The sequence below is a fragment of the Papio anubis genome, chromosome 2 (assembly GCF_008728515.1).
Source record: "Papio anubis isolate 15944 chromosome 2, Panubis1.0, whole genome shotgun sequence".
In the NCBI taxonomy this organism is placed as follows: Eukaryota; Metazoa; Chordata; class Mammalia; order Primates; family Cercopithecidae; genus Papio; species Papio anubis.
This window is the reverse complement of record NC_044977.1, coordinates 44435428-44458648: the sequence shown is the minus strand read 5'-3', so window position 1 is coordinate 44458648 and position 23221 is coordinate 44435428. Positions and strand designations below refer to the sequence as shown.

Genomic DNA, 23221 nt, shown 5'->3' with positions numbered 1-23221 from the left:
TCACAATTTCCTCTTTTGAAACATGGATACACCTGCTTATTTCAAATGAGAGTGAGCACCAATGGGGAACACACACACACCCCCAAAAAGAAGCAAAACCAGCAACTATCTATCTTATTGATTAGCAAGAAAAGAAAAAGCTGGAAGTAGTCGGAGAGAGCCTAACTTTTACATTTTTGTAAAAAATTCCGCCAGGCTCAGCTGCCATTTCCAGAGGGAGACATGGCAGGTAGCATAAAATCACAACAAGAGGGAGTCCGGTTACACATCACAAAGAAGTTCTTAGCTACATCAGTGATTAGAGCAGGATTGTGTGCCAAATAAAACAGGTATCTCATTTCCCCAACCAAAACATATCCAGTGTCTTTTGGTTACAGAATCTCAGCTTCGTCCAGCCTAACTTTGGCTACGGTCTCTCAAACCTTCCAGTACGGGTATTCATTAGTTTTCATGAAGGCCCATTTAATCATTGGCTGACTTCCTGATTAAAGTTTTTCTTTGAGCTGAGACCCTGCCTATTGTAGTCTTCATCTGTTCATCTGGAGTAACTCTGGATGGTGTATTCTTTTTGATGTGTGGCACTGCTCAAGAGACTTGAAAACAGCTATAATCTTCCAGCATAGTCCTGTTTCCAAAGTGAAACAATCTTCATTCTTTTATTCTAAATATAAACAGGTCTAGCTGGTTTTAATGTAGTCCTTAATAGAGGTAGGGAACTAATGACCAAATGACTCCCCTCAGGCCCAGGTCCTGTCTCCAAATCTGGCAAATGGTTTCTGTCTGCTGAATGTCTTAGGTGCTAGTCAGTTTCCGAATCGACCACAAATCAAACTGGCCAATGTCTTTAGAATAAAATGAATCCAAATCACTTAGGCTCAAGATAACACACTAGTGGAGATTTGAGATGGCCTAGTTGACAAAACCTGAGGAAGGAGACATGTCAGAAGGCCCTCCTGATGGACAACTCTGGGGCCCCATGTAAGTACCTCATCAGCGCTGTCACCCTGAGGGGTTGTCTCATCCCCAGGCTTGGGAGATCCCAGGTCAAAGCTCTTCCGACCATCCCGAACTTTCTTCTGCTTTTTGATGTTTCCATCTGCTTTCCCGCTGTTGAGCCGACGCACAGGACTCGTCAGCCACTTCTTAAGGGTGTTGGTGGAGCGCTTGGGACCCGGGGAACTATGGATGGAGTTCAGGGAGGGCTGGGCCTGCAGGTTGGCCACGGACTCGGACTTGCCTCCATTCTCACTTGAGGAATGAGAGTATGCATCTGAGGAAAAGGGACAGACACAGCCATGTCAGAGGCAGTGAAGGCAGGCCGCAAACCTGGGAGTGACACAGCTCCCTCCTCAGGAAGCTAGGGCACAAGGCAGAATATCCAGGCCAGCTGTAGACCCCAGTCCAGAGAACCCTATCAAGAACAGCAAGAAAATGTTTGACTCACTCAATTTTTAATGTATGAAGCACCATTCCATATAGGAGTGGGCAGAAGACAGAGATTCCTGCCTTCGTGGAGTTTACATTCTGGTGGGAAACACATATAATAGACTATAACAATAAAATAGGCAAAATGAAAAGTATGACAGGTGGTGAGAAGTACTACATCAAAACATAAAGTAGGGAAAGGGATTAGGGAATGCTGGGGTTAGAAAAGTGGGTACAGGTTGAACAGTTGGTCAGGGACAGTCTCATGACATGACATGTGAGCCAAGGCCTAGTGGTGGTGACGCCATCTGGCGAAGGGCCTTCTGGACAGAAGAGAAGCACAAAGGGCCCAAGGCAAGGCCTGGGGTGGCCTTGGTGGAGTAAGCCAGGCGGGATCAGTAAGAAAGGAAGTCAGAAAAGCTGCCGGGAGCTGGGTCAACAAGCATGTGGTGGGCCAGTGTTACGCCTCTGGCTTTTACCTGGAGTGAAAACCCACTGGAAGACTCTGAGCCAGAGTGATAAATATGGCTTATATTTTTAAAGGTCATTCTGGTTTCTATATTGAGGGCAAGTGGAAATAGGGATACTGGTTGGGAGGCTACTGCACTATTCCAGGTGACGGATGTTGGTGGCTTAGAAGTAGGGTGGTCCTAGTGGTTGTTAGAAGTGATCAGATTCTGGAGATGTTTTGCTGGAAGGGCCAATATGATTTGCTGACAGACTGTGCATGAGATATGAAAAAAGGGTCAAAGGTAACTCAGGTTTTGGGTCTGAGGTTAGGACAGGGTTCCTGAGATGTGGAAGAATACAGGAGGAACAGGATTGGGGGAGGGAATATAGGAGTTTAGTTTTAGACATTGTTGAGATGCCCATTAGATACCTGAGTGGAGAAATTGAATAGCAGCTTGCCATCAAGTCTGGAGCTCAGGGGAGAAAGTGCTGGTGAGCTGGAGATAATTGCGGAGTTGTCAGAGGAGAGATGAGGTTGAAGCCATGAAGCTGGGTGAGATAAATGAGGGGCGTGGATATGGATAATGACAAAGTCCAAGGACTAAGCCAGAAGCAGGAAGACGAGAGGACCAGAAAGTAGCCAGTGAGGTAGGAGTAAAACCAGGAGGGTGAGGTGTTCTGGAAGCTGCACGTGGAAAATGTCTTACGAAGGGAGAAATTAGCTGTGTCCAATTCTGCTTGATAGGTCAGGAGAGATGACCTAAGAATTAAGTCTTAAAACTGAGCAACATGGAGATCATCGGTGACTTTGAAAAAAGCAGCTGTAGTGGAATGGAGGGGGCCATGGCCTCATTAGAGAGGATGCAAGAGCATGGGTGTAAGAAACAAGACAGAGTATAGAGAATTCCTGTACTGTTTTGAAGGCATAGTGATTGGAGCACAAGAGTTTGTCTGGTTTTGTTTTTTAAATCTCAGCATATTGTTTGTAAACTGTATGCCATATAGTGACTATTTTCAATCATATAATATGCTTGCAATAGCCTGAACATTTTATGTGGACTACCATTTCATTCTCCGTATAACTCTAAGAGGTAGGTTCTGTTATTGTCCTCATTTTACAGAAGAAGAAACTGCAGACTTAAAGAGTTAACTTGCTTAAGGACATACAGCTCATAGGGTCAAGGTGAAATCTGAACTCCAGACAGCCAGACTTGAGCACTAAACTACACTACTGGAGCCGGGTGTGGTGGCACATGCCTGTAATCCCAACTACCCGGGAGGCTGAGGCAGGAGAATCACTTGAACCCAGGAGGCAGAGGTTGCAGTGAGCCAAGATCGCACCATTGCACTCCAGCCTGGGTGACAGAGGGAGACTCCGTCTCAAAACAAACAAACAAACAAACAAACACTACTGGGCCTTTCATGTCTATGCCCCCCCCCAGTTCTCTAGGCTCCCTCTGGATATGGGGTTGGGGATGAGGTTGGAGGAAGAGCAAGTCTAGGGAAAGCCTCACTGCCATGGAAGAATAGACAGGCGAGAACAGGCATGTGGCAGATGTGGGCATGCAGGAAAAGCACGTTGAGCAAACTTTATTTAATTTTCCCTAAATCCTTGATTTCTGAATACTCATTAAACTCGGAGGAGATCAGTATTAGAATCTACCTACCTTGGCTTTACAGAACAGTTTTGAGTTATTCAAAAGAAAGCCCTTTAAGTCCACTTCAGATGTCTTCCTAGCTCTCAGTGCTTGGGGATGCTGTTCTTGTTCCTGCTAGTATTGAGAAAGCTGGGATCCCCAGACATTTGAAAGTTGCACAGGAGCATCGGCATGCAAATCAAGATCCTCAGTGAGAACTCCTAAGTAACAATTATGTCATGGAGCACCGATTAGGTCGTCTATTCTAAAGATATATAAGACAGATTTTTATTTTCATAGACCTCTTATCTAGCTGTACATAGACATCCATACACAATGGTAGAGAGAAGCAGAGAGAGAGAGAGAGACAGAAAATGAAAAAGCAAGATTGAGCATGCAAAATAAAGATACATTCACCAGGCTGTATGTGATTAATTGCCAGAGGGCTGGTATGGACTTTAGCTGACAAGTAAGCAGAGTTCAGAGGAGGGTCAGATCAGTGGAGGCGGGATTGATCTGAAAAGATTTAATGGAAGAGCTGTATCTGAATAGAAGGGCGAAGGAATTCCAAAAGGGAGAAACAGCAGGAACAAAAGCACAGAGGCAGGAAAAATGAAAAATAGGTTAACAGCCAGTAATAGATCCTTTGGGTGAAATAAAGATTAGTGAAGAAAGAGAACCTGGATAGAAAAATTTGTGAGGACATTCAATAATAAACCAGAGGAGTATAAACTTTATTATGAGACTACTGGGAAATGACATAAAAAGGGTCTTTGTTGTTGTTGTTGCTTTGTTTTTAATTAATCTTGGCAACTATACACAGCACAGCCCTGGGAAGGAGGAATTAGAACCCAGAAAGCTACACTAGGGCTGTGCACAGGGAATACAAAGAAATGAACGTGAGACACTTCAAAGCAAGAAGTGACACCATTAGCATCTGAACAAATCAAAGGTGAGTTGTCTCTGTGAATGCTGCTGCTTCTCATCATCACCATGGTCTTGGGAGAATACCTGACCAGCTCTACCTCGCCTGCACATAGGCCCCCTGACAGTGCCAGTTTGCATGCTGATACTTAAATCAAACACAGGACTAGGTATTTAAACAAATTATTATAGTGGCTTTTCATATCTACTCAAAGACTGAGTCACCTTTTCCTATAATGACTTTGCCCTACACCTAGACTAGAGGTTCTAATCTACCTGGGAGGCCCTCTGGCCTACATGTAGCCAACAGAGAAGAAATAAAATCCTGAAACAGGGTGAAAGGATATGGCTGGGCTTGGTGGCTCATGCATGTAATCCCAGAACTTTGGGAGGCACAGGTGGGCAGATCATTTGAGGCCAGAAGTTTAGGACCAGCCTGGCCAAAATGGCAAGACTCCGGCTCTCCAAAAAAAAAAAAAAATTAGCCGGGCATGGTGGCACATGACTAAAATCCCAGCCACTTGGGAGGCTGAGGCATGAGAACGGTTTGAGCCTAGGAGGTGGAGGTTGCAGTTAGCTGAGATCATGCCACTGCACTTTAGCCTGGGCAATAGAGCAAGAGAAAGAAGAAAAGAGAGAAGAGAGAAGAGAGAAGAGAGAAGGAAGGAAGGAAGGAAGGAAGGAAGGAAGGAAGGAAGGAAGGAAAGGTGAATGGATGCTTTTGCCAAGACAGCTGTCTCCAGTGGCTACAACTGGCTGGTCTCATGGGCACCAATCTCAGGCTTTCTGAGCCTTGACCCTGCTGGAACTTTTTTAGATATTGCTAGAGTTTTGTGCATAATTTGGAAAACAGCGGCAGAATATTTGTATTTGGAAGCATAAAAATTGAGCTTCTAAAATTCTCTGGTATGAAGGATAACTCATAGGGTTGCTATACTCAGGGAATATTAGGAGATCGACTAACTTGGTTGGCATCCCTTTAAGGAAAAGGTTGTAATCTTATCTCAGAAAATTCCTTGCTGGCTGTGGTCTTGGGTGTGTTGACATTGTTTCTGAAGTGTTTGGTGTAGGTCAAACTACTGTTCTCAGAAGGTTGGTGATAAACATCTTCAGAACACTGGTAACAGAAGCAGAACCTCTCTGCTATCTTTCTGCTGATAAGCTTGCAGAAGCTTTTCATTCACTAGACCCCTGTGATTCTATGTGGCTCTACTGAATCTAAGCCTTCAAGACTTATCATCAGCACGTCATGTCAGCAGAACTAGAGGCCTGGCCACATTAACTGTGCCTTGTGTTACCAGGCAAGACAGATGACTAAGATTTCTGTTCCATGGCACACCATGGCCTGGTTTTGAGATTCACAAATGCACATTTTGAATGACCATTCCTCTTCTCCTATTGTCATTTACTTCTGCTTTTTTTGCTTTCTGTGAAAATTAATGGCAAGAGTATAAAGTACAAATTAAAAACCAAGAGTAATCTCAATTCTGTTGTTTCAAGTTTGTTCCACTCAAACAACTGGAGCCATGCAACCATGGCCCAAGTAATGGGAATCTCAGAGCTGGAAGCAATGTAATTCATCAACTAGTTGATGTCCTGACTTGGGACAAGACCATTTCCAAGACACTTTAAATGCCTGGTTATAAAGGAATGTGGCATCATTTAGATTAGAAACATCTACTTAGTTAATGGCTTCTTCAGAGGGATTGGCATGTTATGCTCATCCCATCTTTTTTGGAAAATGGCTGCCATTAGCTGCAGGAGAAGTTATTTTACTATCTTTCTAGATAAAACAGTTAAGTGACAGATTTGAAACATCTACAACAATAATATTGTTCTCTTATCAAATCATCCCAAGTCCAGGCAGGTATTATTTATTAGGATTCCCACCTTAGGAAACAGAAAATGAGACTGTTTTAGGAAACTGAGGCTCATAGTGACTGGTAAAGGCAAGACTTAAACCTAGATCTGACTCCACCACACATATATTTAATCTTATCTCTACATCCATGTTCACTCCCTGTGTGCCTTTCATCTTTACCATTATTGTAGAAAGGAGCATCAAGTTGCTTAAAGGTTTATATGTGGAAAAGCGATTGTCACAAACCAGTAACAAAACTAGTACCAGCATCTAGGCATCCCTAGGCCTATTCTAGGGCTCTGAACCAACGCTTTCTCTTTAGCAAAGAGGCTTTAGAAACTTCCCAAAGACCAATGACTGGCATTAAGTAAATGGGAAGACGAATGAATCCCTGGACACTGCAAATAATAAAGAGTCCCTAATGTTCTGAATTTAAAAAAATATTTTCTGAAGCTAATTATATCATGAAATAGTTTTAAAATATAGAAAAATGTAGAAAAAAATTGACATGTATGCACCCATCACCTAGATATAGTGTAAACATTTTTCCATATTTACTTTAGGTTTTTTAAAAATAAAAGATTACAGATATAGTTTAAGCCTTTTATGTTGCCCAGTTGCAATCCTATTCTCTACTTGCCCTCATCAGAGTTAAATTCTCTTCTGAAGCTGGTGGGCATCTTTCTTATCCATGTTGTTAAACATTTACTTTTATGTGAATATAGTATTATTTTGTGTTTTATATTTTATATAATTATCACAATGTAGGTATCACTTTGCAACTTCATTTATTCAAAATTATTTGAGATTTATTCATGTTCATATATGTAGATCTAGTTCATTCATGTTAATTTTTTTTTTTTTTGAAACAGAGTCTTACTCTGTTGCCCAACCTGGAGTGCAGTGGTGCAATCTCAGCTCAGTGCAACCTCTGCCTCCCAAGTTCAAGTGATTCTCCTGCCTCAACCTCCGGTGTAGCTGGGATTATAGGCGCACGCCACCACACCCTGCTAATTTTTGTATTTTTAGTAGAGATGGGGTTTCACCATGCTGGCCAGGCTGGTCTCGAACTCCTGACCTCAGGTGACCTGGCCACCTCAGCCTCCCAAAGTGCTGGGATTATAGGTGTGAGCCACCGTGCCCAGCCTCATGTTAATTGTTGAATAATATTCTTTCATAGGCTATATCATAATTTTGTAATATCTTTCCCTAATGATGACCATTTGGGCATATGGAGATATAGATAGAGATAAAAAGATATATAATTGTACAAATCTGTTTGCATGAGTGTGAGAATTCTTCTAGGCCAGTGCTTCCCAAACTGTCTGTGGTAAAGAACCAATTTTACTTGTTTCCAATCTATTTTGGACCATTACTTTTTTTTTTTTTTTTTTTTTAAAGAAGATAGAGATGGTGTCTCACTATGTTGCTCAGGCTGGTTTCAAACTCCTGAGCTCAAGGGATCCTCCCACCTCAGCCTCCAAAGCGCTAGGATTACAGGCATGAGCCATCATACCTGGCCAGACCAATACTTTTATGAAATATATCACACTCTTGGATGTTGTGGAACTGTCAAAACCCTCTTATTTTCTGTGCTCATCTCACTGTGGATTGGACTTAGTTCAAAGACCCTGGCTGTCTGTAGGTCACACACTGAACAGCACTGCTTTTACTCTAAAGCATAAATCTCCAGGTGGAACTGCCTGGCTCTACCACTGAGCAGCTGTTATGACTCTGGGCAGGTTACCTTGGTTTCTGTATCTCTGTATCTTGGTTTCCTCACCAGTAGGGAATATCAGAACCTATCTCATAAGGTTGCTCCTAGGATTAAGAAGTTAATATTTGTAAAGTGTTTAGAATAATGTCTAGACCCAGAGAAGCACCATTTAAGCATTTGTTAAATAAAAATTAATAAAACCATAAAAACCTCCCCTAATTCCACGATCGACTTTTTTCTGTGTATTCATTCATTCATTCCATCTGTGTGTTCTTCCACAGGCTAGTCTCGATATGTTAAGCATCAAAAGTTTTAGCTTCAAAGTTCTATGTCTCATGAAAGCAAAGAAAAACCTAATATTACCAGTTGCCACCCAGTGATAGATTCTCCCTATCTCCAGTAAGTAATGATAGCTCTTTAACCGCTCCTAAGACCAATGCCTGAAGTCTCTTCCTAGAATAAGGTAGCCTCATCCTTTGGCTATCAGGCAATTTTCCCCCTCCCTCACCATTTGGAAGTTTAAGCAGCACAGGTTATTCCCTGAAGATGACACCTGCCTCCTTCTATCTACAGGGGTATCTCTCAGAATGGGAGCCTCTGAAGGACTCTATGAGGAGGTAATTGAACAACTGTTGAGATTATTGTGTCAGATACCATCTTGGGGTTAGAATAAGCAGGTCGATGTTGTTAGCCTAAGCCTGGGGGCAACAACTCCATGATTTCAGGTATTTTAATCATAGTACAGTAATCTCCCCCTTATCCATGAGGGATGCAGTCCAAGATCCCCAGTGGATGCCTGAAACTACAGATGGTATCAAACCCTATATATGTTGTTTTCTATACCTATGATAAAGTTTAATTTATAAATTAGGCCTTAAGAGATTAACAACAACAACTAATAATGAAGTTGGACAACTATAACAATATGCCAGTATCACTACTCCTGCACTTTGGGAGCCATCATTTAGTAAAATACAGGTAACTTGAACACAAGCACTGCAATACCATGACAATTGATCTGATAACTGAGGCAGCTACTAAGTGACTAATGGGCAGGTAGCACATACAGCATGGAGATGCTGGACGAAGGAATGATTCAGATTCACATCCTGGGCCGGATGGAGTAGGATGGTGTGAGATTTCATCACACTACTCAGAACAGTGCACAATTTAAAACTCACAAACTGTTTATTTCTGAAATTTTCCATTTAATATTTTCAGACCTCAGTTAACTGTGGGTAACTGAAACCGCAGAAAGTGAAACCACAGATACATGGGGACTGTTTTAGCATGTTTCCATGCAACACACATAAGTGCTACCTGCTTCAACTGAAAGTAAATACCAGAATAAAGCCTGGGAGCTTGTACATTGAACATATCCTAACCAGTCCATTGTCTGTGTCAAACATTGTCCTTCTTCTACTTAGGTAGCCTTTCACTAGTGTGATGATTAGTACTTAGTGTCAACCTGATCGGATTGAAGGATGCAAAGTACTGATCCTGGGTGTGCCTGTGAGGGTGTTGCCAAAGGAAATTAACATTTGAGTCAGTGGGCTGGGGAAGGCAGACCCACCCTTAGTCCGGGTGGGCACCATCTAATCAGCTGCCAGAGCAGCTAGAATATAAAGCAGGCAGATAAAACGTGAAAAGACTAGACGGGCCTAGCCTCCCAGCTTACATCTTTCTCCAGTGCTGGATGTTTCCTGTCCTCAAATATTGGACTCCACGTTCTTCAGTTTGGAGCTTGGACTGGCTCTCCTTGCTCCTCAGCTTGCAGATGACCTATTGTGGGACCTTGTGATCATGTGAGTTAATAATAAACTCCCCTTTGTGTGTGTGTGTGTATAAAATATATCTCCTGTTAGTTCTGTCTCTCTAGAGAACTCTGACTAATACAATTAGTAGCCAAATAGAAGATACGTGCATAGGCCAGGTGCACTGACTCACACCTGTAATCCCAGCACTTTGGGAGGCTGAGGCAGGAGGATTGCTCGAGCCCAGGAGTTTGAGACCAGCCTGGGCAACATAGCAGGATGAAAGAAAAAAGCAAAGCAAAGCAAAGCAAGAAAGCAAGCAAGCAAGCAAGCAAGCAAGCAAGCAAGCAAGAAAGCAAGCAAGCAAGAAAGAGACAAAAAAGAAAGAAAGAGAGAGAAAAAAACAGAAGAGAGAGACAAAGAAAGAAAAAGAGAAAAGAAAGAAACCTGTATAGACATTGGTAGGAACTGAATATACCAGAAATGTATTATATCTGATATAACTCACTTAGATATTTAATTTCTTGTTTTTAAAGTTTCAACTCATACTTACTTCAATGTTACACCTAAAAAAAAATACTTCTCTCCTTTCTGGTTTAGTGTAAAATTTGCCAAACTATTCTGAAATCAGAACACACTGTACACAAGTCATCAAAGAGTGCAAACATAGGCTCTGGCAAATGCTTTATGGCTACATCCACAGGACTGTCACCCAGTACTTTTCTGATCACAAAATACTGACTTAGCCTTATTTCTACTGACCCCAAGACGATTTGGAAGTAGAGAAGGACTACGCTTCCCAGACAGAAAAAGAAGACAGTTCTAATAGTGTTAGGAGCTTAGTGTCCCCAAAGACCAGTAACTGTCTTTGCAAGGGGTAGGCTGGGACCCTAGAGAACAAGCATATGTGTAGGTGGCATCCAAGGCTTCTGTGGATTGTGGGCATCCTAAATATATTACTCACGAGGCTGGCTCACTATTTTCTACACTCGCTTGAGTAGCACAACTCAAAAATGAAAAACTCTGTTTCAATCCATTCTTCTGGAGTTCAGTGATGGTATTCAAGCACACCCCAAAGGCATGTCTTCTATATAATGTATCATGTGATTGTTAAAAGACATGGGGCCCAGTTGCTCCATACATACCATACGTGCTCTATCTAGATGGTCAATAGGTCTATAAATGTCCACCTGGTGTTCATCATAATACTGAATTAGAAACTTTGACTCCAGGCCGGGCGCGGTGGCTCAAGCCTGTAATCCCAGCACTTTGGGAGGCCGAGGCGGGTGGATCACGAGGTCAGGAGATCGAGACCATCCTGGCTAACATGGTGAAACCCCGTCTCTACTAAAAATACAAAAAAAAAACTAGCCAGGCGTGGTGGCGGGCGCCTGTAGTCCCAGCTACTCGGAGGCTGAGGCAGGAGAATGGCGTGAACCTGGGAGGCGGAGCTTGCAGTGAGCCGAGATCGCGCTACTGCACTCCAGCCTGAGTGACACAGCGCGAGACTCTGTCTCAAAAAAAAAAAAAAAAAAAAAAAAAGAAACTTTGACTCCAAAGGCTGAAATCAGAAGAAACCACAAAGATTTCTAATATAGGGCCGGGCGCGGTGGCTCAAGCCTGTAATCCCAGCACTATGGGAGGCCGAGACGGGCGGATCACGAGGTCAGGAGATCGAGACCATCCTGGCTAACACGGTGAAACCCCGTCTCTACTAAAAAAATACAAAAAACTAGCCGGGCAAGGTGGCGGGCGCCTGTAGTCCCAGCTACTCCGGAGGCTGAGGCAGGAGAATGGCGTAAACCCGGGAGGCGGAGCTTGCAGTGAGCTGAGATCTGGCCACTGCACTCCAGCCTGGGCGACAGAGCGAGACTCCGTCTCAAAAAAAAAAAAAAAAAAAAAAAAGATTTCTAATATCCACTAATGATTTACAGAGGGGTCCTTTGACCTTCTGTTCTTTTGTCTTGCTTTAGCTCCAATGGCATAGGAATAACTGCAAACTCATTCATATTGCTTTCATATGGCTTGAGTTGTATAAGGCCAATGTACTTAAATACATCTGTTTGAAGATATTATATACTCAAACATTCCTATTTTCTTTGCTTTACGGAAATAATTTGCTAATATAAACATATAGAAATATCATATATACATTTTTGTTCACACTGGAAATTGACTATCTAGAGAAGGGCACATGATGGGAGGGCCAAGGGTGAAAATTTCCTGGGTAGCCAATGGATAAATCTATGTTTGTAAGCATTGACAGCACAAGGCCTGCAGTAAGTATTATTAAATAATATGTCCTGCATGGTATATAATAATACTCTAGCAAAATTTAGCAGAATATAAGCTCCTGGTTGCATATTCAGCTAAGGTCCTAAGGCTATGTATGGTCAGGTCCTGGCATGGCTGGCTTCTCAGCAAACCATCTGGTTAGCCAACTTGGTGTCTGGGCCACTTAGTGCTGGAGAATGAAGATAGCTGCTATGGTGACAGCAATAGGAAATGGGGGGGCGGGGGGGTGCGGTGCTAGAAATACTGTTCCTTGACACTAGGAAACTTGTTGCCCTTGCAATTACTCTTACCACAACTTTAGACTAAAAGTGGCAGATGCATCTTGGCTCAGAATATTCCATCTTCCATCTCTTAGTCATTCCTAAGTGTCAAATGCATAGTGCAAACCCCTGCCTCCCACTTACTATGCCACCACTTTTCCAGTACATCCTTTACCAACTCAACATCCTTTACCTCACCACTTTAGCCAGACTTAACTTTGTGTTTTTATAAATTTTGTACAACTGAATCCTTATGCATTTAGAACATCTATATCTATTTTTTCCCATTAAAAGTACAAAAGCAAGGGCCACATCTTAGTTCATTTCTAGTTATTGTCCCCCTTCTTTTCCCAATATGGCTGCTCCTGTCCTGGCAGAATGTGTACAGAAATCTGAGCCACAGAAATGATTCCAGATCCACTGGCATCCACATAGGGCAGGGATCCTTCTCATCTTCAGAGCCCATTGGGACATTGGCCCTCAATAGGAATATCTCCAACAGGCAATCTCCACAGATTGAAAAGTCAGCACCTCTGGCTTCAAATTAGAAGTCTCCTAAATTTTGTTCTAATTCAGTGCAGATCTCCTTCAACTACTGCAGGCTCCTTCAGTGTTGTCCTCCCCACCACCCCAGCCCCACGCTTTGGCTCCTGTTGGGATGGCATTGGAATCAGAGGATAAAATGAAAGTTCCCAATTGACTGTCCTCAAGGTCTCCTCGACCTCAGGTTTTCCTGTTAATCCTCTGAGTCAGAGACAGAGGGAGGAAAGCCCTCAAAGGGCAATGAACTCCACCCTCTGCCCCTAGATAAGCATGTCCTGAAAACACAAGGCTGCTGCTCTGATAGACTGCCATGCTGACTCACTGGACTCACTGCCCCATCTAGCTGCCTCTGGAAGTTAATGGCAAGAAAATTCTCTTTATATTCCACCAGTGGTGGATTCCGAAGCTTGATATGTGGGATCAAGTAAAAGTCAGTGAAAACAGATCTGCTGCTCTCCTAAGAGAAAATATTCTAGATATTAATTCAACCTACACACCCATTTACTTTTGCTAGACTTTGCTGCAGTTTCTGGAGAGGGAACACACATTTCTTCTAAGCTGTGGAGTAGAAAACTTTCCCAAAAGACTTCCGAAAAGTTCAAAACATAACCACCAAGGCCGGGAGTGGTGGCTCATGCCTATAATCCCAGCACTTTAGAAGGCTAAGGCGGGAAGATCAATTGAGATCAGGAGTTTGAGACCAGCTGAGCAACATAGCGAGACCTCATCTCTACTTAAAAAAAAAAAAATTAGCCTGGTGTGGTGGTGCGTTCCTGTTGTCCCAGCTACTGAGGAGGGTGAGGCAGCAGAGTCGCTTGAGCCCAGGAGGTCAAGGCTGCAGTGAGCTGTGATTGCACCACTGCACTCCAGCCTGGGCAACAGTGTGTGAGACCTCTGTCTCAAAAACAAAACCAAAAACAAAAACCATAGCCACTGAAAGAATACGGTGAAACTTCACAAATTCAGACTGAAGAAAGGGCATATTATATTAGTATAAAATACAGACCTTTCATTGTAAAACAAAACAGTTTCACTATGAGATATCATCTCATACCTGTTAGAATGGCTATTATCAAAAATCAAGAGATAACAAATGCTGGTGAGAGTGTAGAGAAAAGGGAACTCTAGGACATTGCTGCTGGAAGTGTAGATTGATCCAGCTATTATGGAAACAGTATGGAGGTTCCTAAAGAAATTAAAAATAGAATAATCGGGCCAGGCACAGTGGCTCATGCCTGTAATCCCAGCACTTTGGGAGCCCAAGGCAGGCGAATCATTTGAGCTCAGGAGTTCAAGACCAGCCTGGACAACATGGTGAGACCGTCTCTACAAAGAATACAAAAATTAGCTGGGTGTGATGGCATGCACCTGTAGTACCAGCTACTCGGGAGGACCATTGCACTCCAGCCTGGGTGACGAGAGTAAAACCCTATCTCAAAAAAAAGAAAAAAGAAAAAAGAAAAAAAAAAAAGAATCATCATATGACCCAGTGATCCCTCTTCTGAGTACATATCCAAAGGAAATGAAATTACTACCTCATAGAGATATCTGAACCCTTATGTTCATTGCAACATTATTCACAGTAACCAAGATACAGCAACCATCTAAGTGTCTGCCAACAAACCAAGGAATAAAGAAACTGACATATATATTTATATACACACACAATGAAATATTATTCAGCCTTTAAAAAGAAGGCAATCCTGCCACTTGCACAACATGGAGGAACCTGGAGGGCATTATGTTAAGTTGAAATAAGCTAGACATAGAAAGAAAATTATTGCATGATATCACTCATATGTGGAATCTTAAAAAATATATATATACAGTGATGGAAAATAAAACACTGGTTACCAGGGGCTGGAGTAGGGGGAAGAAACAGGGAGATGTGGGCTAGAGGATACAAAGTAGCAGATAACTATTTATATGTATCATTTAACATCATGTCATATACCTTAGATATATACCATCACATTTATTTTAAAATAAACAAACAAGAAATGCTTACTATTTTCAAGTGATGGCCAGCAAGAATTAGTGGATAAGTAGGAACTGAGGTTGCCTGAAATCTGCACTCACCTACGGAAGACATCTCACGCACAAGGGTCATCTAATTATGACACAAGGCACCTACCAAGTTCCGAGGCTGGAGAGGGCACCTTCTCCTGGACTTATCTCTCTGCATGCAGCCCTCCCAAGCTCCATATCTGGCAGGTAAGCCCAATTTCCCTATAAATGAGGGCCACTCCTGAGTCCATGGTATATCTTAGGCCTTCAAACAAGCCCTCAATGAGCTCCGTAAAGCATTGTTAACTCTATTAGCTTACCTAGTGACATTTTCTCCTTTTCTTTTCAGATGGTATGAACATAAACAAGTTCAGCTCTAGTAATAATCACAAAGACTCAAAATAGCACTATACAAATGACTGTATATGACTGAAGACTCTCCCACAGAATGGGCAAGGCTGACTTCCAGTTTTGTTCTCTGACCAGCGGACTTTTCATTCACTAAGATTTCTGCACTGATATTTTCTTTCCATTCCCACTGTCACTCAGATAGTTTAAACCTATTTGCTTTAACTACATAACAGCTCCAGACTGGTCTCTCTGCCCCCAGTCTTTTTCTCCTATCCATTGGATATATCTCTGCCACTAGAGCAATTGTATCACTTTGTTCAAATCACATTCAAAACTTCATCAATAGTATCTAATTTGTCAGCCTACCATTTCATGGTAGTTCTACGGGCAGGCCTGTTCTCTGAGTTTCACTTTTTGATAATCCCAAGTTTTCAAACTGTGGTCCCCAGACCAGCAATATCAGTGTCATCTGGGGACTTGTGGGAAATGAAAATTATTGGGCCCTACTCCAGAGCTAGTGGATCAGGAACTATTGGGGTAGCTTAGTATCCTGTCTTTTAATAAGCTCCCCAAGTAATTCTGCCGCGCACTAGAGTTTGAAGACCAGTGTCCTATAAGAACCCTTCACTTTAGTCTAATTTTTCAGTTCACTGCGTTATGTTGCATTCCTCACTGCCTGTACACCCTTTAGCTTTTCCGCTTTTCTGGAGCTTACCAAGGACTTCTTCATTGTAAGCCCAGCACGTTCTCCTTTTGCTCTGAGTACTTTTTTGTGCCATTTGTTTGGCACTGATAAATGCTTGTTCACATATTTTACCTCCCTAAGGAAAGTCCTTGAGAAGAGGTCTCCTCCAACTTTGTACTGCCAGCACAAATTCTTTGTTTGTGTGAGACAGGGTCTCACTCTGTCACCCGGTCTGGAGTGCAGTGGCTCAATGACAGTTCACTGCAGCCTCAACCTCTTGGGCTCAGGTGATCCTCCCTGAGTAGCTGAGACTATAGACTCATGCCACCATGCCCAGCTAATTTTTATATTTTTAATTTTTTATAGAGACAGGGTTTCACCATGCTGCCCAGACTGGCCTCAAATCCTTTGGTCATTAAATGGCTGGTGATGAAAAGCTAGGGACAAAACTTAGCAATATAACCTTTTTTTTTTTAGACGGAGTCTCGCTCTGTCACCCAGGCTGGACTGCAGTTGTGCAATCTCGGCTCACTGCAAGCTCCGCCTCCCGGGTTCACACCATTCTCCTGCCTCAGTCTCCTGAGTAGCTGGGACTACAGGCGCCTGCCACCAGGCCCGGCTAATTTTGTGTATTTTTAGTAGAGACAGGGTTTCACCATGTTAGCCAGGATGGTCTCTACCTTCTGACCTTGTGATCTGCCTGCCTCAGCCTCCCAAAGTGCTGGGATTACAGGCATGAGCCACTGCGCCCGGCCAGTTCCTTAAGAAGCTCTAAGTGCTGCCCAGTCAATTAAAGATGAGTTAAGAAAGCCAACTGTTTCTTTACTGCAAGACTTCAAGGAACCTTTAATATGCTAATGTAGATGATGACACCAGAGGGAACATAGAGCATTTACCAAACTTCATTGATCTTGGCTGTAATTCCCTTGATCTGGAAGAAAAAGGGTGAGTGAGACTCCTGGAGATGGTATCCTGACAGCGGAGTAGTCAGTAAAACTCAAAACCTGTTATGAATGCCAAAGCAGGAGCTAAGTTGCAGTCTAGCCCAGTTATTTTAGGCTTGTGTACTATCACATCAAGTATACCCAGAAGCCAGTGGGAAGCCTGACCTGGATTCAACTCACAATGTGCCCTTCAGTAGTAACCTTAACCAAAGGTAACTACAACAGGCTTAATTATAGAGGCTGGGGGGAAGAGTTAAGCAGGGTGACTCTGGAAAGTTTAAGACTATAATTAAGTGCTACTTAACTGAAAATGTCGCAATGGAAATTCTCCTAGGAAACCTAAGAAGCAAGAGGAGGAAACTGCATATATGGAGGAAGTAACAGGTGGCTAGAGGTCAAAGACTGCTTGTTTTCGGTGTCCTTTTTTGGTAAACTGTATTTTTGCGTGGAACAGGAAAGAAAGTGTGAAGGCTTAGGGTCTCTTGGACTTAATGTAATAGGAGGCTCTACAGTCTTAATCTGGTTCTCCTTCTCCCAACCACCTGCGCCAAGTGGGTTTTCTTCTAGGTCTTCACTACCTGGCTTAGGAAAAAGCAGTAGACAAACAAGATTGAGTTTAGTCTAAGCCTCCTGACCAAGCTCAGTGTTTCATCCTACACTTCCCAAGTCTGTGCTGTTCACGCAAAAGTCTCCCTGTGGTTCTCCTCCCTGGCCTCCTTGCTACCGGGAGCACGATTCAACACTGAGACGTGGCTAGGAAAACGAACTGCCTGGCCCACCTTGCGACCGGATTCAAGAGTATGATCCCATTGGCACCAGTTCTTTAAAACTTCTTATTTTGACATAATTTCAGATTCACAGAAAGGTTACACAACCAGTACAAAGAACTCCTATATACTCTTTACTCAGATTCCTCCAATGTTAACATTTTGCCATTAGCTTTTTCATCTTTCTCTTTCCAAACTGAGAATAAGTTACAGAGAAGATTCCCCTTTATTCCCAAATACTTTAATGTAGATTTCCTTAAAACAAGGACATTCTCTTATATAACCATAGGACAATGAGCAAAATCAGAAATTTAACATTGATATCCTGTTTTTTTCAAATATTGACAGTTATTCCAATAATGTCCTTCATAGAGAAAGATCATGTCTTTTATGATCTGCACATCTTTTATAAGTACAGAGTAGTTATTTTGTAGAATGTCCCTCATTTTGTTTGCCATGTATTTCCTTATGATTACATTTAAGGTGTGTGTTTTTGGTGGGAATATCCCCAAAATGATGCATCAAATCAGAAAGCGTAAAATATTGATTTGATTAGACTATAGTGATGTTAACTTTGATCCCCTAGTGTCTGTCACTGAGACAATGTTCTAATCCACCAGGTAAAAGTGCATACTCACTTAGCCCAGCTGTTTTAAAATTCTGATATAATTTTGGCTTGCCTAACTCTGGTCATATATGTGACAAATTAACTATAAGTAATGTTTGAACACAATTCCTATGTAAAATACTCAATTCCATTCATGAAACAATTTCCTGATCACAAACATGAGAAGAGGCTAATTTTCTACTTCATTGAAGACAGACTGAACAGTGTATAATGAAAGTGGTTGGCTGGGTGTGGTGGCTCATGCCAGTAATCTCAACATTTTGGAAGGCTAAGGTGGGAGGATCACTTGAGTCCAGGAGTTTAAGACCAGCCTGGGAAACATAGTGAGACCCTGTCCGTATCAAAATAAAAAATAAATTAGCTGGGTGTGGTGGTGCACACCCATAGTCCCAGCTACTTGGGAGGCTGAGTGGGAGGACTGCCCGAGCCCAGGAGGTTGAGGCTGCAGTGAACCATGATTGTGCCACTACATTCCAGCCTGGGTGACATGGTGACACAGCAACACCCTGTCTCTGAAAACAAAAAGAAAAAAAAAAAAAAAGAAAAAAGCCAGGTGCAGTGGTTCATGCCTGTAATCCCAACACTTCAGGAGGCTGAGGTGGGCAGCTCCCTTGAGTCTAAGAGTTTGAGACCAGTCTGGGCAATATGGCGAAACCCTGTCTCTATAAAAATTAGCCAGGTATAGTGGTGCATGCCTGTAGTCCCAGCTACTTGGGAGGCTGAGGTGGGGAGATTGATTGAGCATGGGAGGTCGAGGCTACATTGAGCTGTGATTGAGCCACTGCACTCCAGCCTAGGAAACAGAGTGAGACCCTGTCTCAATCAATCAATCAATCAATCAATCAATCAATCAGAATTTTAGAAAAAGAAACTGGTAATTACACTAAAGACTAGAACTAGGTTTTGTTAAAATTTTATAAGCTATGCTTTAACATTCTATTTAAAGTTGATTTTAGCCTTTGTGGGCGCACAAAATCCATCCAGTTGAAGTTTTCACATGAAACACAGATTCCAAAGTGAGGATTCTGAAAGCTAGTCTGGGGCCAGGTTTATACTCAACCCATAAGTCTCTTCTATAGATCTGAAGTTGTCACTGAAAATGGTGTTGGAGGTTTTGGGGAGGCATAAATCCAGGCTAGCTCTGTTAACTACTTACAATATGTTACTAATAAATACAGAAAGATCATCACGACATAGAACGCTGCTGCTCTTGAGTCTTGAGTATGGGAGCTGACAGCTGGAAAGGCTAGAGACTGAAGAATGGAAATAGAATTCTAGGACCCTGGTAGACAGTGAGGCATTTCCAGTCTCATGAATCAAATTTAACAACGTTAAAGGCAGGAGAAATGGCAGGTAGGTGATGAGAGAATAGATCAGTGAGAACCTGAGAAGCTCAAATATTGGCTTCTAGTTTAGAAAACACTGAAGTAGGTTACCTAACTGTTGTAGCAAGTAATAAGCCTTCAACTCAAGAGCTAGGTAGAGAGGCTGGATCTGAAGATGCCGCAAGACCGTGGACAGGTCACTTCCCAATAATAACATGTAGGTTATTTGCATAATTGGGACTAGAAACTCCCTTTAGCAAGCATCCGCTGCCCTTTGGGCTGATAAAACAAACTGATATCTTGCCCTGTTGCCATGAGCCTAATCCTGAGACTTACTAGCAGTATTTCAACTTTCCTTCAATCAGGAAAACCATCCAATGTACCCACTAAGCTGCTAGAGAAAGGGTCATTTATTCACCTAGGGCAAGAGTCAAAGCTCAGATGTCTTCAGAGACCAACGGATAAGGCAAACATGAAAAGATGGATACAGAACAATCAGGAGAGATATGGGCTGTGTCAAACTGCGGGTTGTAAGTCTGCTGGGGAGTGTAAGACATTTTTTTTTTTAAAGGAGGCAACCATTCTGCTGCCATATACTACACATCTGGGACCAAAGGCACAAGGATTGCTACTCTGCCTTGCTTGCCCAATGGTGGCAAGGCCACTTTTCCTTTACTATAGCTAAAACCCCTGGCTCCATGATCAGCAATGATTGGTATGGAATGTCAGCAGTACTACAGGCATCCCTGCAGATATCCTTTGCAGAGAAAATACTCAATCAGACTATTTCCATAAGAATGCCCTTTTCCCAGAAGCTTGCCTAGACCTTGCATCGTTATAATGTCTCTTCTATTATTTAAGTGGGGGTCCCATAGGCTTGATTTATATAACATTTTATATTTGAAGATATTACTTTATTATTCGTTCATTCAACACATGCTTGTTGAGAGCTTCCTATATGCCACGAGTTGTCCCTGATGCTGGGCTATAGCAAGTGTAGGAGACAGACAAAGTCGCTGAAATTAGAAACTTGTCATTCGAGTTGGGGTAGAGAGGGAGTCAGATAAGAAACTAACAAATGAGTGAGAAAAATTTCCAGTAGTATTGAACAGTTTTAAAGAATTAAACTGACGGCTGGGTGCAGTGGCTCACATCTGTAATCCCAGCAGAGGCAGGCAGATCACCTGAGGTGAGGAGTTCAAGACCAGCCTGGCCAACATGGTGAAACCCCATCTCTATTAAAAACACAAAAATTGCTGGGCGCGGTGGCTCACGCCTGTAATCCCAGCACTTTGGGAGGCCAAGGCAGGTAGATCACCTGCGGTCAGGAGTTTGAGACCAGCCTGACCAACATGGAGAAACCCCATCTCTACTAAAAATACAAAATTAGCTGGTCATGGGGGCGCATGCCTGTAATCCCAGCTACTTGGGAGGCTGAGGCAGGAGAATGGCTTGAATCGGGAGGTGGAGGCTGTGGTGAGCTGAGATCATGCCATTGCACTCCAGCCTGTGTAACAAGAGTGAAACTCCATCTCAAAAAATAAAAAAATTTAAAAAAATTTAAAAATTAGCTGGATGTGGTGGTGCCTGCCTGTAATCCCAGCTACTTGGGAGGCTGAGGCAGGAGAATCGCTTGAACCTGTGAGGCAGACGCTGCAGTAAGCTGAGATTGTGCCATTGCCCTCCAGCCTCAGCTACAAGAGTGAGACTCCATCAGAAAAAAAAAAAAAAACTGACTAATGGGCTAGAGAGGGCCTGAGGACTTCTTCAGAATGAGTAGGTGGTGACAGTTTCTCCGAGAAGTGACATTTAAGCTGAGACCTGAATGATGGGAATGAACCAGCCACATGAAGATGGAAATAAGGCTTTCTGGCAAGGTCACAGACTGTGCAGAGATCCTAAGGCAGAAATGAGTTTGGGATATTCAAGCTTCCTGAAGGAAGTTCTTGTGGCTGGAGCGGGGCTGGTGGGTGAAGGCACATTAAACGCAGTTAGAAAGTAGGCAGGGCCTAGAACCAGAACCTTGCAGAGCACAGCAGGAAGCTGGACTTTATCCCCAATGCAATGGGAAGCCATTGGAGTGTTTTAAAAGGGGCTGGGGTGTGGTATAGGTGATGCAATAGGATTCATTTTTATTGACAATCTTTAATTTCTGACTACCCCATGTTATATAGCCAGATCAATTTTCCCCCAGTTAGAATCACCTTTGCACCAAGAATCACCTTTTCTTCTAGTGAAAAGTAACAGATACGGGAGAAACAGCTTACTAAATATGGATGAATAGGAACCATCAAGATACTCAAATCTGGTCTCTGGACAAAACACTCCATATCCAGCTCACATACACAAGGCCATCCTATGCCTCCTAACTATCTGCTCATGTTTCCCACACCAACATGTCACCTGGTATCTCAACTTAATTCTTTCTGCTATGGTCTAGGGTGTGTTGACACAGCTTTAGGTAACATTATCAATGAGATATGCTCCCATCTCTGATCTTACTTTTCTCTCTACCTACACATTCCTTCCCCAGATCCCACAGAGACCATTCTCTCTCTTACTTCAGGTCATTATTAAAAGGCTGCCTTACCAGCACAGCCTTCCCTGATACCCTATTGAGAACTACAACACCCACCTCCACATGCTGCCACTCTGATTCCCTAGCCCTGTTACCTTCTCTGTAGCACTTACTGCCATCTAGCCAACTGTATTTTTTGTTTCTTTATTTTTTGAGACAGGGTATCGCTCTGTTGCCCAGGCTGGAGTGCAGTGGCATGCCTGGCTCACTGCAGTCTCGATCTCCCAGGCTCAAGCAATCCTCCCACCTCAGCCTCCCAGTAATTGGGACCACAGTGTGTGTCACCACACCTGGCTAATGTTCTTCCCCTCCCCCTCCCCCTCCCTCCTCCCTCCTCCTCCTCCTTTTTCATAGGGTCAAGGTCCTACTGTGTTGCCTAGGCTAATCTCAAACTCCTAGGTTCCAGCCATCCTCCCGCCTCAGCCCCCCAAAGTGCTGAGCTTACAGTTGTAAGCCACCCTGCCCAGTCAAACCAATTGTATTCACCATGTCTTTTTATTTCCTGTATTATTTGCTTTGATATCTGGGGTACTGATGATCCTGGAGGGATAGCCCCTCCCAGGGTTAGTTAATATCCAGAGAGAGATGACAACTTTCCTATGCAAACCCACCAATCCAGAGCCCACACCCAGAACCACCCTCTTTATCAAGCTTTCATTTTTGGGCCAATATCCACCTGCCCTAATCACCCCAGGACCAGGTACCAGACAACTAGAGACAACCCCTTGTCCCCCAGAGCCCTCTACAATTACTCAAACTAGCCAGTCCTACACCTGCTTATCTTGCCTCACCTCTTAAAGACTCCAGCCCCCTAGTTCCTTCTCCCTCTTTGCCTGCATGCAGCTTCAGTGTTTTCTTCTGTGGCCCGGTGTGGGGTGCCCCATCCTCTTGGGGAACTGTGAGTAATAGACTATCATTTCAGTCACCTCCTCATCTGTTGGCATGACTGAATTTCAAATTTCTATTAATATTAATGTACTGTATTTAAAAATACTATGAAATTTATTTCGTATTTGTTGCACCTACTCCCCTCACTAAAAGCTCCATGAAGGCAGGGATTTTTTTCTTCT

The 23221-nt window shown here is 43.0% G+C and overlaps 1 protein-coding gene across 21 annotated transcripts in view; it reads right to left on the bottom strand.

Annotated features, from left to right (window-relative positions):
- KALRN (kalirin RhoGEF kinase) overlaps window positions 1-23221 on the bottom strand; it is a 690448-nt gene that overhangs the window by 88331 nt on the left and 578896 nt on the right. For all 21 annotated transcript variants that reach the window (XM_031662269.1, XM_031662306.1, XM_031662320.1 and 18 more), the window contains one exon: window positions 987-1270. In XM_031662269.1, coding sequence (XP_031518129.1) covers window positions 987-1270 — 284 coding nt within the window. The remainder of the gene's footprint in view (window positions 1-986; window positions 1271-23221) is intronic.